The 15,585-nt window shown below is 35.7% G+C and overlaps 1 protein-coding gene across 1 annotated transcript in view; it reads left to right on the top strand.

Moving 5' to 3' along the window:
- LOC144957116 (tRNA (guanine(10)-N(2))-methyltransferase TRMT11-like) overlaps positions 1 to 12,487 on the top strand; it is a 32,241-nt gene extending 19,754 nt beyond the window's left edge. The window contains exons 9-13 of the mRNA XM_078888110.1: positions 1,776 to 1,943; positions 2,655 to 2,724; positions 6,399 to 6,530; positions 8,929 to 9,049; positions 10,477 to 12,487. Coding sequence (XP_078744236.1) covers positions 1,776 to 1,943; positions 2,655 to 2,724; positions 6,399 to 6,530; positions 8,929 to 9,049; positions 10,477 to 10,623 — 638 coding nt within the window. The 3' untranslated portion in view covers positions 10,624 to 12,487. The remainder of the gene's footprint in view (positions 1 to 1,775; positions 1,944 to 2,654; positions 2,725 to 6,398; positions 6,531 to 8,928; positions 9,050 to 10,476) is intronic.
- Positions 12,488 to 15,585: the final 3,098 nt, after the last annotated feature.

Here is a 15,585-nt window from a genome sequence, read left to right as displayed (position 1 = left end):
AATGACATATTTAAATAATCTGAGAATTTCTGAAAGTGATTTCAAAAGTAACGCAGACTTCCTGCACACTGCAGAGGATCGTGATACGGGGAGACCGCTGACCGACATTGTACTCAAGAGTACAAACCACTATGGATGATGATAGCGCAATATCCACTTAATGTGCTCAAAGCGCTTTACAAGTGGTCCCTAACCAACAGCAACACTTAACATGTAGGAATATAGATGACGTCCCTCCTGTTAGGCGATATTTCAAATTTTTTGGATAGAGACAACGCTGTTAATGGCCAGTTACTCATTTTACACCTGAGTACAGTGAGAGAATGTGAGTAAAGAGCCTATTCGGCTATGTGGTCTAGTGGTATGACACTCGCTTTCGGATCGGAAGGTCCTGGGTTCGAGCCTCGCTCGACGCATAGTTGAGTCCTTGGAAAAGAATCTTTACTCACATTTGCTCACCGTACTCAGGTGTAAAATGAGTACCTGGTCGTTAACAGCGTTGTCTTTGTCCGAAAAATTGTAATATCGCCTAACAGGCGTCATGTCTCGTCCTACATGTTAAATGTTGCTGTTGACCAGGGGCCCCTTTGAGCACGTTTAGTGGATATTGCGCTATATAAAAGCTCAATTTTTTATTCCAAGGACTCAATTATGCGCTGCTCAGGATTTGAACTCAGGACCTTCCGATTAGAAGGCAAGTGTTATATCACGAGATGAAATTGTCGCAGATAGCCTGAATTAATTTTTGCATGTGGTTTTGTGGTTTGACACTTGCCTTCGGATCAGAAGGTCCGGGGTTTGAGTCCTGCTCTGAGTGGCACATAGTTGAGACTTTGGAAAAGACTCTTTACTCACATTCTTTCATTGCACTCATGTCTAAAATGAGTACCTGGCCGTTAACAGCTTTGTCTCTGGTTGAAAAAAAACTATTGTAGTATCACCTAAGAGACATCTTGTCTCATCCTATATGTTTAATGTTCTAGGGACCCCTTGTAAAGTGCTTTGAGCATGTTCAGTGGATTTTGCGCTATATAAATGCTCATTTAATTTTATTCTTTTGGGTTATTTTTTGTTGTTGTTGGTATAGTTTACTATACAGCCTGCTTAAAGAGTTTATAAAGGATATTTGAAAGATCTGAACAAGTGCTTAGACAAAGCAAGAATGAAAACTAGAAGAAGAAAACATGTCAAGGAAGACTGATTTTTTTGGATTGTTTTTATTTTTTCTTGTATTTTTCTTTTTTGCTTTGTCTTGCACCGTTCTATATGCACTTGTACAGATATTTATCTTACACCAGTGCCTGCCCTCTAATTTCTCAATGTGATATTTCCACCATCATTAAGGAGAGTGGAATGGAGGTTCTGATATCCCGGGTTTCAATTTTGAAAAAAATTGCCAGGTCTGTAAATATTACTTTTTTGTTTACTTTTAAAATCATGGGGGCGAAGTGGTTAAGGCATTGCACTGTGACCCAGGAGGTCCCGGGTTCGAGCCCCGCTTCAGGCACTTTGGTTTTTTTCCTTGGGCAAGATTATTAACCTCCAATTTGCTCACTTGGACAACATGGGGTGATTCCTGTTGACATCAGACATCTTGTTTGATGAATTATGTATATTCCTGCATAGAATGCCTAGGCGACGATATCTTAATGATGTCGTGGCGGAAGGGCATATTTTTTTATTTTTAAAAAAATAATAAAATCATAGCCTGATCTCGGGGGAGATTAGATGATTTTAAAATAAAATTCTGTCTTTTTGTCCGGTGGAAATTTCAGCCAAACCAAGCCGTGCCAAACAGAAGACCCGATCTCATGATGAAAGCGTCCGCAGCAACCTGAGACAGTATGGACTTGAGCACCTGTATTTGGATGTGTTGGTGGCTGATGCATCCAGGCATGATATATGGCGGGATGGAATCACATTTGATGCCATCATCACTGACCGTAAGTGATAAAATTGATTTTGAAATACTCATGTATGTGAGCTGCTCCATCATTCTGTTATCACTGACTGTAAGTGATAAAATACTTTAAAATATGTATATATGTGAGCTAAACAAAATGGAGAAAATTGAGTGGAAAGTTAAAATGATCTGAATTAGGTATCTTAAATGTTTTTGGGGGTTTTTTATTTTTAATTTAAGAAACAAAACTGATTGTCCTCACTAAAGTGATTCAAAGCTGCTGGAAGCTGTGGACTGTAAAAAGTAATAAACAAAAATGATTAAAACAGCTTCAAGAAAAAAAATTAGAACAAAATACCAAACACAGAACATTTTGGGCTCAAAACCCTTTATCAGCCAACAACAAAAACCAATTATAAATCCACTTCTTAAAATCAGCCATCTGTTGTTTTGAATGCATAGTGTAAGCATTGGGATCCTGTGCTTGTATCTCAATGAGACTTATAAGTGATCTCAAACTATGCACGGTGATAATGTGTTCTTGGAATCTACATCTGTTCTCTATTTATACCATTCCCCTTTGTCTTATTTTTCAAGTGACAATTTGCATTTTATTGTAAATTTAGATTTTTTACTATTCCATTTTCTTCCTCTTTACTGGCGCTTGAATGAGCTATTAAATGTATTGCAAGCGCCGTAAAACCCTCAAAAACATGCAGTAAACAATTGGTTCTACTCTATCTAATGACAGCTCCTTACGGCATCCGGGAAGCAGCAGCCAAGATTGTCAGCAATGAGAATGTTGTTACACATGAGGATAAGTAGGTGTTTTGTTTTCATTTCCAGTGCAGGGTTTTCTTTCATTTTAGTATATATTAAACTCTCTTCGAGTTCACCCTCATAGAAGATCAAACAAATTTGTTTGATTTTCCATGCACATGAACTCGAGAGAGAGTTAAACATCAGCCTTTATATAGCCCAATATCCACTAAACATGCTCAAAGCGCTTTCCAAGGGTTCCTAGCCAACAGCAATACTGAATACGCATGAATTAATTTTCTTCAGATCAACATAATAAAAATCTAATTATTTTTTTATTTTTTTTACCATTCCCCATTTAAGCAAACGCAAAAAAAAAAAGATTTTTTAAAAGTTGTACTTGTTACTTTTTAATTATGTCTAGGAAACTAAATACCCCTCAATGCTTTTTAACATTGAAGTGACAAATTAGGGAGCAGGCACTGGTGCAAGATAAAGATCAGAAAAGGTGTGGATGAAACAGTGCCCGACGGACTGAGTTTTTTCTTATATTCTTCTTTCTTGCTTTGTCTGGGCATTATTCCATAAACACTTTTCAGATCTTTATAACATTTTGTCTGCAAAGCGCATCAATGTACAATAACACTAAGAGGTATTACATATAAATAGTAGTGCTGCGCTGAGGCTGGTCCCAAGAACCGGTCCCACGGTTCCATAGCTGGAACCGGAGGACCTGTCCCAAGGTGAAGAACCTTTGGCGGTCCTCACTTCTCATGTTTCTATTTTGACAGTCCCAGCGATTCTAGTTTCTTTACTGCCTTTTCTCGGTTCTTTTGCCTAGATCATTTGCCTCTTTTCCACCACACCACCCATCCAACTTAATTAATCGCACCAACCCTCTCTTGCACATACGCCCTCTTGTATGTGTGGTGGGGTAAGAGGGGCCGCGAGACGCCTTGGACGAGTCCATTATTCGGGTAAATTTCCTAATTTACTACACACTTATGATTGCAATGACAATGATCTATTATGACAACATCACCCCTCTTCTCTAATAGGTTATTCTTTGAAATGAATATGACTACTATAAGATGTGTGTATGTGTGTGTGTTTTGAACCTAGCTGGTCCGATTTTTTTCTTTTGCCTATCTGTTGTCACCACTCCTTTCTTTCGCTTTGTTGTCATTTGATAATACAATAATATTTTTATTTCGATTGGTGTTTTAACTAATCAAATGATACAAGTTTCACATACTATAGCTTTCTTCAAAAATAACAATTATAACGTCTGTATTTTTTTAAAAACCATTAGATTATTTGGGGGGCCCGATAGCTCAGTTGATAGAGCACTCTCTTTACACGCAAAGGGCCAGAGATTGATCCCGGGTTCAGTCGAGCTTTTTTTTGGGTAGCTGGGTGTGTTAGATCTGGCGAAAATACTTTGGGATAGACTGTGTCCTATCCAAAGGAAGAAATATTTTTTAAGATTTTAAATTTTTTTAAAACTTGAGCTTTTATATAGAGCGATATCCACTAAATGTGCTCAAAGTTTTTCAAAGGGTCCCTGACTAATAGCAACACGTAACATGTAGAACGAGACATGACGTTTGTTTTTTTCCGACAGAGACAACACTGTTGACGACCAGGTACTCATTTACACCTGAGTACAGTGATAGGATGTGAGTAAAGAGTCTTTCAAGGACTAAACTAGGCTCGAACCCAGGTCCTTCCGATCCGAAAGCGAGTCATATCACAAGACCACATAGCCGCACTAAAAGAGAAATGGAGACAGCCACACACACACACACACACTCCCCTCCAAAAAATAAAAAATCAAAACAAACTCTTCCCATACTTTTGGTCCAGCATGCCACAACAGACACAAAATATTAACAATCCCTTTTCCCTAACACTAACATTGACCTGACCCGCTCCATCAATCTTCGCAGACACACACACACACATGCTTAATGGATAGTGTAATAGCACTATTTTCATGTTTTGAGGTAATAAGCCTTCTCCGCTCTCACTTACACTTAGCGGTTCTACAGCCATCTACTGCAGGCACGGTCCCATCGTTTGACGGTCCCAACGATGCCTTGTGATTGGCCAATGTCGAAAAAGAACTGGTCCTTGGAACCAGAACCGGTCCTTGCGGTTCTCATTTCCCAGGGACTGTAGAACCGGCGGTCCTAAACATGCTTGGGACCGCTTTGCACTAATAAATAGTACTTGATATTTGTTTTTTGTTACATCAGACAAATCCTGTAGTAATACAATTTTATTTTTATATTGTTTTTATTTATTTTTTGTTGGGCAAGGGGTGGGGGTTGTATAAAAAGAATCAAATTGACATGGGATTGAATTGAGCTTGAGCTTTTTATATAGCACAATATCCACGAAACGTTTTGTAAGGATTCAAATGTTGTTTTAAATAAAGATCAGACAATTTGTAATTGTACATGTCATGAGCATAAACATTTTTTAAAACAGAGGAAAAAATTAAAGTAACTTGAGAAAAGGAAGAAATTTTTATTCTTTTTTTTTTTTTACTGTTGGAATCAGACCCAATCTTTGTTTTAGGGATATTTATATTTTTATATCAATGGTGCTGTTTTCAAACCTTGTAACTGGTTTTGACAGGATGTGACAGGACAGACAAAAAACGTAATTGTACCCGTTCTTGGTGCAAAGAGATAACTTTCATGGGTTGTTTATATTTTCTATGTATATACTGTGCCTAAGTGTCCCAAATGAGTAAGGGATTACTGGAAAGGTTTTCCGAATATTATTAGCTAAATAAAGAATAAATTTATTTTTTTTTCCCAGTTACACTGTTAGAAAATGACACCGTCAATATGAGAAAATTTTGAATTAGTTTTAATGACATGTATTATATAAATGTTTTCTTGATGTTACTTAGATGCCATTTTTTTTTTTTACCATATTAGACTGCTTATCTTTGAAAAGTTGTTCTTCAGAGCCAGTCGGCCTGTGGAGCCGTAGTTTATCCCATTTTCTATAGCATAAAACAGACAATAGCAATTGCTTGCTAGTCTATTGCAAAATACTTTCCACTAAATCTAACAGAATCAGCTACCCAATCACTGCTTAATGGAACTGGAGGTAGGGGGGGGGGGGGTTTCAGAAAAAAAATTTCGATTTCACCCGAGATCGATCTCAATCACATTATTTATGTAGTCAGTGCTCAACAAACTGAGCTATTGGGAATGTGTGGCTATGTGGTCTAGTGGTATGACGCTCACTTTCGGATCGGCTGGGTTTCAGCCTCTCTCGGCGCATATTTGAGACCTTGGAAAATGCCCTTTACTCACATTCTCTCACATACACAGGTGTACCGGGCCGTTAACAGCGTTGTTCTGTCCGAAAAAATGTAATATCACCTAACAGGCATCATGTCTCGTCCTACATATTAAGTGTTGCTGTTGGCCTGGGTCCCCTTCCTTGCAAAGCGTTTTGAGGCTTTGAGTGGATATTGCGCTATATAAACTCATTTAATATTCTTATCTAAAGATCAATAATTTTTTTTTTTTTTAGATTAAAATAATTAACATGAAATACTGAAATTGGTTTGAACAGTTTTTTTGTTAAAATGAGAGAAAATAAACATGTTAGTTTTGAGAAATTATGTAATAGCCATTTGCCCTGAGTAGTGCCAATTTGTTGACTCTAAGCGTGTTTTATTTATTATTATTTATTTTGTATTTTCACACAGAGGTGAGCCTCACTACCCACAAAAAGTCCAGTATCATCTCGGAGACATCTTTAAGGACTTGCTCAACTTTGCAGCCAAATTCCTGAAATTAGGAGGTTACCTTGTTTATTGGATACCCATATACATACCTGAGTGAGTGTCTGTGTGTATTATAGGCATCCCTGTGTCTTTGCTATCATTGCAGTCATTGCCATCATCTTTATGTTTTATTATCATCATCTTCATCACCATCATCATCTTCAATATAAAAAAATGTGAGCACTTATATATTGCACAAATTCCTCTTAACAGACTGAAAGAACTTTATAAGGGGTTCCTAGCCAACAGCAACACTTGACATGGAGGACGAAACATCATCATCGTCATTATAGTTATAGCCACTATTATCACAACCATTATTCTTAATTTTGATGTGATAGTCCTAGTTCTGCCATCATCATTATCGACGTCTTGATAGCCACTATTATCACAACTATTATTCTTAATTTTGTTATGATAGTCTTAGTTTTTCCGTCATCAATATCATCGTCATTATAGCCACTATTATCACAACCACTATTCTTAATTTTGTTATGATAGTCTTAGTTTTTCTGTCATCAATATTATCATGATGATAGCCACTATTATCACAACCGTTATTGTGCATTTAGTGACTTAACTCTTTAGTTGCTAACAAATCTGGCACTTTTTTTTTCCCAGTTGCTAAAAATTTTGGCTAAAATAAGTTTAAAGTCGGTAATGTAAGTAAAAATGCAACAAAAAGATAACCGCTAGTCCCACATTCATGAAATTCACATGGATAGGAGTGGATAGTTTTGTGAACATGCCACCGCAATCAAATATGCAAATTAGGTCATGTGACCATGGCAGCCATATTGGAAAGTTAATTAGTATGCAAATCTGCTATGTTACCGTACATTTTGACCCATAATTCCACCCAAAATGAAAGTCAACATTATTTCAAGGCTGGATATTATTGACAATTGTATGTAATTAGAAATTTTTAAAAAGTTGTGTATCTTTTTTTTCTGTTAGTATTATGTGCTTAGTAAAGTGATTGAAAAATATTCAAAATCATAGAGAGAATGAAAGACTACAAGAGGACAGTACAATATCAGGAAATAGAAGCCTTCATTAGCTCAGAAATCGGTTTGTTTTTTTTGTCTTCATTCGACTCAATATTCATTGGGTTTGTATTTTTAGTAAAGTTCATTAGCCACTCTACAGGATGACAAAAACATTCCAAACCCATTCATTATCAACACCATCACAAACGCCCCACCCACCCCTAGTTTGAGGCCCTATCTCTTCGTCATTATCAATTAAACTGGAACAAAAAACAAGTCTTGAAACCCCAATGTCAGAATCATTGTCATAATCGTCATCATCTAGGAATAAATCATCCCCCTGAATCAGAATCATGTCTGTTTATTTCCCCATCTTCATCTGAATCCCTCTGTTCATGTTGCAACATAAACAATTTCAATAATTTCATTCCAAAAATGTGAATGAGACCATCATTGTGCACTGACTGTCTCAATAAAGGTCTTAGAGAGTGTTTGCAGTCACAGCAGTTCAATATTGATACTCGTAGGCTTCGTATTTCACTCATTTATCACAGCTATAAGAGTGACGCCTTTTGGCGTACTTAGCAAACCAGCTGGCATTACAGACCTACTCATTCCGGTGTATTTAGCAACTAAAGAGTTAAAGAGGAAATCACTTGCCTTGTTTGTTGTAGGCCCTATAGAACTACAATACCCTGAGTGTTTTGAAACTTCAAATTTTCTCTGATGATTCTATGGAATCAAATAGATTATTTGAGAGTGTTTCTATCTGGTTGTGACTTACCAGATTTTTTAAAAGTTATCTCTTCATGTCTTCTGATCAATCACAATGGAATGGAGTGGCAAAGGCCAGTTGAGATGAATGACTTAGACCATTCCTCCAAATGCCCCCCCCCCCCCCCCAAACAAATATGGGCAACATTTGATAGATTTTACCTTTAAATTATAAATAATAAATTTAGCTTTTATATAGCGCAATATCCATTAAACGTGCTCAAAGTGCTTTACAAAGGGTCCCTGGCTTGTTAGGCTATATTTCAATTTTTTCGGGCAAAGACCGCTGTTAACAGCCAGGTACTCATTTTGCACCTGAGTACGGTGCGAGAATGTGAGTAAAGAGCCTTTTCCAAGGGCTCAACTATCCACTGAGCGAGGCTCGAACCCAGGGCCTTCTGGTTCGAAGGCGAGTGTCATACCACAAGACCACATAGCCTTTCCCCACGATTTAGATGAGAAAAAAAACTCAGACAGGCTATTTCAATGTCAGAATATAAAGATGTAAAATAAAAAATGATCTGTAGACATTTGGGGGCTGGTCTTCGTCACCCCATTCCTCTGTAATAATTTTCTTCTTGGTTGATAAATCTGAACTGAGGATTGGCAACCTTGTATTTTTTTATTTTGTTTAAATTTTATTTTATTTTTCATTATTTTGGATGTGCTTTTTTTTTTTTTTTCATCAGCTACCAAGAATCTAACATCCCCACCCACCCATGCTTGTCCTTACAATACAACTGTGAACAACCCTTAAGTACTTCCATCTCTAGGAGGCTCATCACGATGCATAAAGTCAAAGAATACGTTGTGAGTTGAGTAATAACACACGGTTCTTTCATTTCTTTGTATTTATTTAACAAGTTATTTTCATTGTGCTAAATAACACTACGAGCTTACGAGTATGTTATTGCACAATAATAAAATAACTTGTTTAATAAATACAAAGAAATGAAAGAATACGTTAATTCCACCCCTCCAAGTAATGTTCTTAGATATTTAGTGACCAATTGTATAGTAGTAGTAGTATTTCTATTCGCCATAATTTGTGTTTTTCTCCATCTGCTTGAATGACATTTTGACCCAAAAAAGAATAATGTGGATTTATATTCATGCGCAGCAAAGTGTTGTTTTTAATTACCAATCGGCTGTCTTTTACACCTTATTTTAAATCAATAACATGTGTGAAAATTTTCTGCAATCGTTGAATTAAATTTTTATGCAACTTATTCAATGCATTATTCATTTATTACGTATTTACTATGAAATGATAGGGTTTTCCAATGGGATGGATGGAATAATAAAAATGAACAAACTTTTAAAGGGCACCTGAAGACATGCTTTTTCTTAATAAATATATTTTGTGAGGTTGTGGGAAACATGCCTTTGTAAGTGGTGTGCGAATGTAAAGCGCATAAAGTACGGTCTAGTCTTTATTATGCGCTATATAAATAGTATTTATTATTTTCATATTGATATAGGCTCTTTAAATGATTGGACAAAGATTGAATTTTATTATTTGTAAAGTAAAAATTATGAAGTGTTTTGTTTTCTTCTTCTTTTATTTTTTTTTCCTCCCCATTACTTCTTTCCTCTCCTTCTTATTTTTTTTCTTCTTCTGGCATAACATGCTAAAAGAATAATAGAAATCATTTTCAGCATTTTTAACCGGCTTTAATTCAGATCTTTTAGAAAGTACTCTATGTTAAACCAGTGCTATATCCAAAGCGTAGCAATGCTTTTAGTTTTAAATTATGAAATTTACCCATAAATATTTTTTTTAATTTTTTAAATATAATCAATTAGACATTGGAATAACCTGTCCAAAAAAAAAAAAATAGATAAGGAAAAAGAAACAAAATATGTAATTGTAAGGAATATTTAACTTAACTCACTAAGTCATAACACTGACATTCCTGGTATTACTTTTACTCCATCATTTACTTTTGTTTTCTCTCTGAGTAACAAATCATATGCATATTACCAATGCTACTGTCTTTAATTTCTACATGATTTTTTGTAGTCGAGTTAGACTATGTACAGTCCAATTTAACTGAGTATTTTTTTGGCCAATTTCTTGTGAGAGTGGCCAGCACATAAGTAGAGGGTTAGGGTTGAGTATTACGTGATTTCCTTTTATTATATTAATTTGTAAGCGTTAAAATTAAGGTGCTGATATTGAATTAGAAAATAGAAAACTCTGTTCTACTTAATATTAAATTTCTTTTTTCTGAAAGGATGTATCGACCTTGCCAGACCAAGTGGCCAGTATAGAGGTGGACCACTACTCAGGCACAACCTTCCGAAACAAATACTTCAAAATCCTCAAAGAGGAAGAGGCCAAGGAACTACAGATGAAGTCTGACAACAAAGCTGGTTTATGACAATGTTGAAGGCACAAAATGTGCCTTTCTATTGAGTAATGTAAGATCTGTCATAACATGATATGGACTATTCATTCATTCCATCCTCGCCATTTGCTATAATTCTGTGGTCAGTTGGATATAGCAGATGTGACAACATCTTTCCAGCTTTGTAGTCTTGCGGTATGGCACTTAACTTTGGACTGGTTGGTCCATGGTTTGAGTCCTGCTTTTGGTGGAACAAAGTTTAGTCCTTGGAAGATACTCTGTATTGGTATTCCCTCACTGTAATCAGGTATAAGATGAGTATCTGGTCATTAAGAGCATTGTCTCTGTCAAAAAGAAATAATAAATGTAATATCACCTTACATGTATTCTACATGTTAAATGTTGCTGTTGGCTTGGAACCCTTTATAAAGTGCTTTGAGTATATTAAGTGAATATTGTGCTGTATAAAAGCTCAAGCTCAAAAGTATTTTCCAACAGTTATTTTGTGTAATCAGATCTTTGTTTAACTATTGTCCAAGAAACAAAATTGTGATTCCTTGTACAAGTGGGAGGTCCTCAATGAGGGAAGAGGAAGTTTGGCTCTTCATGGATAAAAATAGCATTAAGTTCCTAAAGATCCATTTTTGGTTCTTTTCATCCCCTCAGTTCTATTGTCATTTTCCATGCTGCTTACTGTTTTCTTAGGTGAAGGAGGCTGACTTTTGTTTCTGAGCATTGAACTTTTTCAGTGAATAGTCAGGTAGCACAGTGGTGCAATCACCAAATTAAGGCACTTTACACACATTATCTCACTTGACTCAGGTGAACCTGGCTGCAGGCAGGCTATTTGTGTAAGAATGATGGTACCGAAAAAGAAAAAAAAAAGAATAATAAAGGCATGCAAAACGATGAATATTTATTGGGTGAAATGAGAATTTAACTCACTATGGTCTGCTGGAGAAAGGAATGAAGGATTGAGCGTGTTGAAATCAAGGAAATATTTTAGATACAGTGGGTGACTGATAACTCGAGGCTGTATAAGTTGATATTTATGGTAAGTCGATGATTTTTCTCGGTCCAGTTCTCAACACTTTCTTTGAAAATCTAGGACACATAATTCGATTGACGGGTAACTCAAATTATTTTCTAGGGTCCAGTCGTCGTCAAGCTGTATCCATTGTATATTTATTTTTTTATTTTAAAAAAAAATGGATTTGATCATTTTAATCCAACCCTCATGGACAGAGAAGAAAACTAATGAAGAAGTATTAGAGCAAGTTGAAACTAAAAGGCTATTAATTCGTACAATAAGAAAAAGACAAATGCAATTTTTAGGACACCTAAATCGACATAAATGTATTGAACATCTTGCTCTCACAGGAAAGATAGAAGGTAAAAAGAGTAAAGGTAGACCAAGAAAAACATATTTGAATAGTTTGAACAGCTGGGTGACAAAGAAAGAGAAGAGTAATATTAGTTTTCTGAGGTTATCTGATCAGAGAGATGAATGGCGTACCATGATCACCGATGTCTGGCACAGACTTGGTACTTGAAGAAGAAGAATCCAACCCTGGTGTGATCTTATTAAAAAAGACAATCCATCATTCAGATGTTGGTTTCTGTCGGTGAAAGATGATTCTCTACCTGTCTGTGTAGTGTCAAAATATATAATCGATATTTGAAGGACAAATTTTCTGGACAAATTTTTTAACCAGTTTTTCCAGAGTACGGCAGTTAAATGAAAACTGGTTAATTGATCTAGGAATCTAAAAACTTCTGCCTGCTCTAGTAGCATCTTTCTAATTTTAGGCACTGATGTGATGATTTATTGCATTTGAGTGTATAAAAAAATAAAAGCTGATGAAAAAATGAATAAACAAAATGAATGAACTCGTTTTGTTTGATTTCCCTCATTTATTAAAACACCATTCAATCAATGTAATGTTTAAAAATGCCCGCAACAGGGAAGAAATGTGTGATGTCAAAAAACTGGTTCCTATTTCATTGGAAGTGAAAAAACCACTCTTCTGGATGACTGGATACATACCTTGAGTCATTCATCTTCTGGTGTCTTATTTTTAAGTCTAAATCTATTATGCTGGTCGTCACTAAAGATCATCCATCCGTGCTCTATTCTGAACCGTAATCCTAAGAATCTGCCTATACATCCTGCTACTAAAATAGTTATATACTCCAGAGGGCTCGTTACATACACACTTCCATGGATTTAGGAACCAAAAGAGTAGAGAGTTTGATGTCACGACTTTTCTTCCCTTGTATAATAATATCCTTTGTAAATTTGTAAACAGTAATGAACAAAAATGGAGAGAGAAACAAATACAGAACGTTTCAGCTCAAAAACCCTTCCTCGGTCAGTAACAAGAATAATGTAATTAATGTTTGTTTGTTTTTAAGGGTTTTAAGGCGCTTGCAACACGTTTAGGTCATATCAGCGCCAGTAAAAAGGATGAAAATTGCATAGTAAACACATTCTAGATGTACAATTAAAAGGACTTGAGGAAAAAGTAAGACAAAAGGGAATGGTTCAAATAGGGAACAGATGTAGATTCCAAGAGCACACTATCAGTGTACTTAATTTGAGATCATCTAAAAGTCTCACCCAGACACCAGCACAAGATCCCACTAAGAGAAATACACTGAAATGTTTACAAATCATATGTTTAAAATATAAAAATAACACTACATAACAGAGAGATGATTTGGTTCTTGGCTGAAGAAGGGTTTTGAGCCCGAATTGCTCTGTTTTTGTTATTTTTCAAAGCTGTTCTAATAAATTTTATTCATTACATTTTACCGTCCACAGCTTCTAATAACTTAGTATTTTTGCAATACCCTTGCATAGTGGCCTAAACCTGTTGCCTTTCTACAAATTAAGGAGCAGGCACCAGTGTAAGTAGGTATCCCAAACTACCGCTGTGTGGCAGGCGAATTTGCCGGGATCGATCAAAAAGTGGGGTGTTAATATCTGTCTCTCTCTCTCTTGAATTAAACTTTATTTAATAAAAAAAAGGATAATATTATATTTCAATATCTGCTCTACAAGATGAGCTAAATATTTAAACTATTCAAGCTATGTGAACTTTTTAACAGCTATTCAAAAACGCCCTCATAAAGAGATCCGATTGCAAATTTTCGCTGTGAAAACTGCGTACCGATCGACCGAAATTCGGGTCTCGTCACAAGATCTGCTCGCGCTAAAAGCTGAACGGACCAACAGCTGTGAAATCAAGTGTGGGAGAATCTCCTTTTAATGCCCTTTCGTGTGGTGTAATTTTTTCGTTTATAAACACAACAAAAATATTATTAAAATTTAACTGAATTTGCCCTATTTTTGACTGAAAATTTGACTCTCTTAACGGTTAATAAACGGCGAAAAAATTACACCATAAAAATCTGCAGCATTTGAAGGCTATAATATCAAAAATCCAGCATGCTGGCTTGATTCAACACATAGCGCCATCTTTAAAAGCAAAGCCTTTGTTTCCGCTTTCTCTTTCTTTCTCTCCTACCGTCCGACGCGTGAGTTGATACACTGCCGGTGACCGAGACCGATTGTAACGTTTCCAAACAGCCATCTAGAATAGTCAAAAGTGTTTCAATTATGGACATGGACTTACTTGAATTATGTGGTAAGTAAATCTTATTGTTTTTTATTTTATTATGATCGGTGTTTGAGTAGATCGAAGCTTTACTCTATCTTGTCTTAATCTTATCATGATACTGTTTGCTCCACTCACTTTTCTGAATTAATGGATAATGTTTGTATTCGTGTTCATTCATGAAGGCTATTATTATTATTATTATTATTATTATTATTATTATTATTATTATTATTATTATTATTATTATTATTATCGGAGCCCACCGATCGCTAAGAATGAACGTGTCATCATTATCACTGATACTTCTAGATGAAAAATAAAATAATAGAAACTGGTCGTGTCAGTGTCCGTCCTGACTGCTAGACTTGTGCTTGTGATTGTGAGTCCTACTAGTACTAGGAAATGGAAAGTATCACACTATCGACGTCTAAGTCTAGTTGTTTCTCAATTTTCTGAAATTTAGATTAATTAAGTCAAGCTCATTCATTAAGAAATTATTGACAATTGGGACGAAATCTGGTGCACATTGTTTGATCTTATAATAATAATCTTAACAGGATTGCTCCATTCTTCATCGGGTGTCATCAATGAGTAGTATATAACTTGTTTGTTTTTCAATCGTTTTTTTAAGATCCAGTTTCACCCATGCCATGATTGATGGAACTATTACTATTATACTATAGTGACTCAAACTCCAGTTTAAATTTAACTTTTAACCTTTGACTGTATAGACTACTTGGTAGCAAGGCTTGTTTTACTTTGATGCTATGACTATGGGATTGACTTGGTGATGGTTGCTTGGTTATAATATCAGTTTTATATTTATATTAAATTCTTGAATCCTGCCTATTTGAATTTGACAGTTGAGTTTTGATAGATAGTGTTGATGGTAATGAGTAATCATTTAGCGCGTTGAGCTTGTTGAAATACGGGGTAAGGCGGTGTATAGAAACTATTTATTATTATTATCACATCTCAAATCAGTTTGAACATTTTAATTCTCAATTTTCAGATGACGAACAAATGAGTCGTCTCAGGGCTTCATTTTTGATGAAGGGGGAAAGGTCGTATACCTGCACTCCCACCTGTGCAAGTGACACCTGTTTGTCCAGCTTTATCATCTGCGCTTTGAAGCCAAAACGACAGTGTCTGAGGTAAGGTTTCTCTGAATATACGACACATCTGTTTTCGTTGTCACAGGCCACCATTATATTTTTTTGATAAATATTTTGGTTGTTTTTGATGTTTTTTACTGCGCTAATATTATCAGTACAGTGAGGCTAAACCAGCTTATGATTTGATTTTGTTGTTGTAAAACACAAGGTCCCGCTATGGAGCTTTCAGATTCATATAAGTTCATGATGGTTGCGAG

The sequence above is a fragment of the Berghia stephanieae genome, chromosome 11, assembly GCF_034508935.2.
Source record: "Berghia stephanieae isolate SIO BIC M18660-M18661 chromosome 11, UCSD_Bste_1.3, whole genome shotgun sequence".
Lineage (NCBI taxonomy): Eukaryota > Metazoa > Mollusca > Gastropoda > Nudibranchia > Aeolidiidae > Berghia > Berghia stephanieae.
This window is presented reverse-complemented; position numbering and strand designations above follow the sequence as displayed.